Source organism: Zonotrichia leucophrys, chromosome 10, assembly GCF_028769735.1.
Source record: "Zonotrichia leucophrys gambelii isolate GWCS_2022_RI chromosome 10, RI_Zleu_2.0, whole genome shotgun sequence".
Taxonomy (NCBI): Eukaryota; Metazoa; Chordata; class Aves; order Passeriformes; family Passerellidae; genus Zonotrichia; species Zonotrichia leucophrys.
Genome location: NC_088180.1, coordinates 18,996,501 through 19,002,500, shown reverse-complemented (window position 1 = coordinate 19,002,500; position 6,000 = coordinate 18,996,501). Strand labels below are relative to the sequence as shown.

General features: G+C 44.9%; 1 protein-coding gene across 4 annotated transcripts in view; it reads right to left on the bottom strand.

Annotated features, from left to right (window-relative positions):
• The window catches only part of IQCH (IQ motif containing H), a 73,203-nt gene that overhangs the window by 49,211 nt on the left and 17,992 nt on the right, over nucleotides 1-6,000 (bottom strand). For all 4 annotated transcript variants that reach the window (XM_064722255.1, XM_064722257.1, XM_064722258.1 and 1 more), the window contains 4 exons: nucleotides 3,023-3,134; nucleotides 2,249-2,377; nucleotides 1,687-1,901; nucleotides 1-204 (listed from right to left, as the gene is read on the bottom strand). The exon at nucleotides 1-204 is cut by the window's left edge and continues 684 nt beyond it. In XM_064722255.1, coding sequence (XP_064578325.1) covers nucleotides 1-204; nucleotides 1,687-1,901; nucleotides 2,249-2,377; nucleotides 3,023-3,134 — 660 coding nt within the window. The remainder of the gene's footprint in view (nucleotides 205-1,686; nucleotides 1,902-2,248; nucleotides 2,378-3,022; nucleotides 3,135-6,000) is intronic.

The following is a 6,000-nucleotide window of genomic DNA, read 5'->3' as shown; positions in this document are numbered from 1 at the left end:
GGTGATTTGTGCCATCTTTTGGCTGTTGATGGTGGCCAGGGGGACAGAGTGGTCTTTGAGGAGCTTTTCTGGGGGTTCCAGAAACCCCACAGGGCTCTGCCAGGAGGAATGATGGAGGTGTTGGAGGGCCAGAACACCTGGAGCTTTCTGGTGAACAGCAATGTCCAAGCAGGGATCCTGGAAGGGTTGAGCTGTTTGTGGGGGCTGTGGGAAGAGAAGAATCACAGATGGTGCTGTAAATGAGGGGTCAAAAGGCAATTTTTTGTTCTTTTTTTATGACTTGATTGAGGGGATTTGTGAATCTGAAATGCACTGATCCTGGTTCTGCCCACCAGAGCCACAAATCCTGCCCAGCTCCACCATCACACCCACTGCCACACAAAAACCTCCAGGGTCATGCAAAACTATGAGCAATTTTTAAAAAACACATCAATTGCATCAAGGAGTGCTTGATTTACCAAATATAAAAATTAAACTTTACAATTCACTGGACTAAAAGCAGCAAGTAACTGCAGTGGCATTCCTGCACTGAGGCTGCCTCCACCTTTCCCAGGAGAATGGGAAACATCTTTCCATAAAAATGCAAATGGGGTAAAGCTTGGAACAGAAACATTCCAGCACTCCCTAACTCCTGGCAACTTCAGCCAGCAACTCATTAGCTCTGATTTCCAATCTAAGGGCACTCCACTCACACTATTTTTAGGTAATTATTGCTATTTATTTCAACATCTCATTGGCAGTAAGAGAGATGGAGAGGGTATTACAGCTCTGGAGTGAAAGGACACAGGGAATGGAGTGAAAGAAACAGGAATTGTTCCCTGGCAGGGTGGCAGGGGCTGGTCTGGATGCCCAGAGCAGCTGTGGGTACCCCTGGATCCCTGGCAGTGCCCAGGGCCAGGCTGGATGGGGCTTGGAGCACCCTGGGATGGTGCAAGGTGTCCCCGAGCTTCAGGGTCCCTTCCACCCCAAACCATTCCAGGATTCCACAATCTCCATTTCTCAAGTTTACTCTCTCATTTTCACACCTCCTCAACAGAACAGAAGTCAAAAAGTCTGGAAAGATGGAGCAAAACTCCAGAGATTTTATCACAGAACACAGTGATTATCCACAAAAGAAAGAAATGTCCCTTTTCCACGGGGATCAGGAACAAAGAGCAGGCACTGAGCAGTCAAGGTCAAAGTCCCCCAGAGTCTCCTGTAAATAGAAAGGGAAACACCACATTTGCTTAACTGCAGTGAGGGAAATGGAGATGAAGCATTCAAAAACTCCTTTATAACAGTAAAGATAGTTAGTTAAGCACTGGAACAGATGGCCCAGGGAGGCTGAGGGGTTGCTATCACCCAAAGTTTTCAGAACAGGTTAGAAAACAGCTGTCTGCAATATTACAGGTACAAGTAATTCTGCCTGGAGGTCTGGATAACCTCCTCACATCCTTTCTAAACTAATTTTCTAAGATTTTGTGAAAAAAAAAAAAAAAACCTCAGACAAATTCAGGTAGAAGACTTGAAAGAGCAGAAATTTGGAATACACAAAGTATTTGTTATTTTATTTCAGTACTTACTGGATGTGGTTCAAACCCTCCTGAGATTTACAGTCCCTCCCTAAACCAGCCCTGGTGAAGACAGTAAAAAAACCACAAATAAAACCCTCATTATCCTCACTGAGTGATCCCTTCCACCAGTCACCTGTGTCTGAGGGGGAATGTGCCCCTCAGATTGCAACTGCTGAGCTGGACACCTCCACTCTGGCCTTGAGCTCCTTGGTGAAACCACGGAGTTGCTGGATGGGAGTGGTGCAATGCTCCCTTTACTGCAGGAATATGTGCCACAAACTGCTCCCTGTGCCTTTGGGAGGGTGATGGTGTCTGTGCTCTCAGGGCCCAGCCTGACACTGATCTCTCCTGTACAAATAAATCGTGGATTGCAGTTTTTATCTACTTATTATCAGTTGTTAATTTAATCATGTGGCAAACAGAGGCCTGATCAGCTGGTGACACTCATGATTCCCAGCACCCAACACTGGGCAGAGCTTCAGATTTAGGTGCTTAAAATTTGAAATGTGCAGATAGGAACCCAGGAGGAGGCCAGAATGAACAGGACCCCAACCCTCCCAGGGATGAAGAAATCTGATTCCTACCCAGCTGCAGGACACAGGATCTCCCTGTGCTTTGTGCCCTGCAGAATTTGGTGAGTGGGAGATAAAAGCTGAAGGTGCAGCTGGAGGTTGTTTGCAGTGCTCTGAACTCACCCAGAGCTGGTTTCTTGTGCTGCCTGGGGAGCTGAGGGCCAGGGGCTGCTCTGGGCACGGCAGGAGGGGCTGGCAGGGCCCTCAGAGCTGCTGGCAGCATCAGCCTCTGGCCACTGGGGCCCAGGGCACCTGCAGGGAGATGGAGCTCCTGAGCCATTCCAGCTGGCAGTGAAAAGCAGCTCTTGGCAATGAAGAAAGAATTAAGCAAAGGCAGACCCAAGTTCTGCATCAACACCACAAAAGCAGCAGTTTGCTTTAATGGAAAGATTCCTATCTCAAACAGTCAATATTTTACCTTGAAGGAAGGTGAGCTGTGCCTATCATATTTGATAAATACAATAAGATATTGCAGCAGTGCTAACTCTGAAATATGTTTGTATATCTATAATTACATGTTTGTATATCTATTAATTGCATTGCTTGTACAGTGCAATTTAATATGCAGAATAGATGAGAATCAACTCTTGCAAAGCACAATATAATCATGCAATTCCCACTAAAAACTGATTGCTAAAACAGTGCAAGCCTAGTTAAGACTGGACAATTAATGACAATAGTTTGAGTGGCATTTAGACCAGAACCTCAATTCACAATTCAGGTGAACCCTGTGAGTTGCAGAGCTGCTCAGGGTGATGCTCACAGGACACACTCCACACCCTCCATCACCCTCCACCCACCCTTTGTAATGTCTGAAATCACAATTCTTGCAAGCCTGCAGGGGCAGGAAATTCCATTCCCAAACATTTGCAGCAGCCAGGGCCCTCTGGGACTCACCTTTTGGGGTGTCCTCCTCCAGCAGGGCCAAGGGAGAGCCCAGGGAGGGGAAGGCAGGCAAAGCCCAAGGGCTGGGGGCTGGGGGCTCCTTCCCTGTCCTCTGACTGCACACCTGGGAGAGACAGAACCTCCTGTGACACAGGCAAACCTGGCATTTACACACTTACACATTCTCCTGCAGCAATAAATAATACAGAGAATTTCTGCTGTGACTGTTTCATTAAGAATTAACAGTGCACCACTCCTTTTATTACTTGTGAACATGCTACAGTATTGTCTACTGTTGTTGCTGCAGTCATTGAAAATAAAGTTAATTAAATTTAATTGATGCCTTGTGTACTATTTAATGAAGGGATCTCAGGAAGTTTGTATTTACACTACTCTCCTTAAAACTGAGCAGTGTTTCTTGACAGAACAGTGTTAAAAAAGATAAAATGCATACAACAGAAGGAGAAAGAAACACTTTAAAATATCAGCTTTTAATGAGTGATTACCAAGCTTTTAGTGCAATCCAAGCCAGGACTGGGATCTTGGAGCACTGTTGTGTCCTAATTATTGAATAACAGCACCCAGCAACTTTCTAAAAAGAGAGAAGGAACTCTCAGGAGGGAAATGAGACAGATCCAAATTAACTATTCCAATCTTTCCTCCCAGTTTGTCTAACAGTGCTGCCCACAAGAGATGAGGGAGAGAAAATCTGCATTTTTTATCATCACAGAGAACCTTTCAGAGCAATCCCAGGCCCCATTTCAGTTATGGCCATTCTGGAACGTTCTGTTCTAAGGGATGAAGGTGGATGAATCCTCATGTCCTGGTGTTCCAAGAAAACAGCAATAACCATGGAACAAAGGTTAACTTGATGTCTGCTGCCATGTAAGTGATACTGAGAAAAGGAATAATTATAATCCACATTTTCCTGCTCACCCTCAACCCAGCAGTCTGGTGAGGCCACAACAAAAATACATAAAAAGGTAAGAAATTGAATTAAACAGTGATTCCTCTTCCAGGCTGTTGCTGGTGCAGCAGCAGGGCAGCACTGATTTCACTCCTGGTCAGTTTTATCCCAATTGAAATCCCAGTTATGAGGTTTTGTTATGATAAACAGCACATGAAATATATTTGTTTTCATTGTGTTCATAGAGATGGAATAAGCTGCAAGGAAAAGCAGTTCAGGTGCAGTGTGTGAGTTCAAAAGCAGCCTGGAGGCTTGGGGGTTTTGATTTATTTTTTTTTTTTTTTAATTGGAGACAGATATTTAATTCTTTTGTGCTGCATCCATTAATTTCTATAAAGTCCGTGGCAGGTGTGGGGTTAGAACAAGGAAATGGAATTGAATTTAATCTCTCACTGGCACTGCCAGTGCCACCACCAGCAGGGCAGGAGCACAGGGGGCTGATCCAGAGCAGCCCCCCATGAAATCCCAGCCCAGCCCTGCACCCCCAGCGCCCCAAATGCTGCTCTGGCTCCCTCCTGCAGAACTCAGGGAGGCACCAGAGCAAAACTGCCCAGCTGCTGCCATTCTGGGAGCTACTGCCACTAAAATTACACCAACATGTCCGGTTTTCGGCTGTTTGGGTGGCCTGGAAAGGCCCGGGGTGGCCTTGGGGCAGCCGCGTATCAAAGGACGAGAAGAGGCTTCAGTTCTTTTCTCGGTCTCGGTGTTTATTAATTGTTTATCTAAAAGATTTTCTCTCGGCCCGACAGAGCTCTGCTCAGCAGCCAGCCATGAGCACACTCCCTGCCCTCCGGACAGTCACCTATCTTTATACCCATGGTTACGTGTACAATATTTATCATTTTTCCCCAATACCTTTCACCCTTATTGCCCGGTGCACTTTTAGTAATGACCAATCCCAAAGTGCCACCATCACCACAGAAGATGGAGGAGAAGAAGAAGAAGAAGAAGGACAGGACACGCCCCAATTCCTCCATCTTACTTCTCTAAACCCCCCTGTACAGAAATCCTAAACCCTGTGTTTCACTCTCTAATTAACCAATCCCTTCACCATTCACCCCGGTGAAACCCTCCTGTCCTCATACAGGTGTCGTCTCCTGTGTAGGATCAAAGTCCAGCCACCAGACACTTCTGGAACATTCCAGGACTCCCGAGCCCCCCAAGGGTGCTCTCGGTGACACCTCAGTACTGAGGGGCTGAGATCCCACACCAACACAATCATAACAGGACCTCAAATATAATATTAAGTACTGCAAGAGAAAGGTTTTACTTTTAACATCACTGCTTCATCATGAGCACTTCTAAAATTCAGTTTTGCAGGGCTGGAAGGGAGCTCTTAAACTGCAGGGCAGACTTGCCTTAAAATATGCTTGGAGTGTGCTAAAAAACTATTTTTTCATTTCAAGTGCTTCTGAGTGTAATTAACCTGGGACACAAGGAAAACAATTCTATTACCCTTTCTAAAGTGTTTTTCTCCTGTGGATAAACCTCTCTAAAATTTCTTTCTTCTTGCTTCATTTTAAATAGGGCACTTGTTGGAACACCACAGGGATTTTTCTGATTAGTTCTCTATTTGTTTTCTTTTTACCTAGCAATATTTAACTAGAACATCTTTTTTTTTGTTGGTTTTTTGGTAAATGTCTTTGTAAGTATTTTTTCTTCCAGTAAAAAAACCCAGAGATTGGTATTAAATACAGAGGAAAGAGGAGTATTGTGTACCAGGAAAAGAGAGATGGGATTTGGTAAATAAATATCAGAAAATCTGAGGGTTTGCTAGTGATGGGAAAAAAGGGATATAACAGATAGATGGAATGATAAATTAATCTTCTCCAAACTGTCAGATTTGCTGTTAAGAAGTTCCTGCCAGGATTTGATGGACACAGCACTCACCCCTATAAAGGGAAAGAGGAAGCACAGCAAAACAAAATCAGTGGATTTCAGGTCACTTTTCAGGATGTTCAGGAGCCTGTCAGGAAAGGGCTTGGAGAGGGTAAGTTCAACTGGAAAAATTTGGAATTGCATC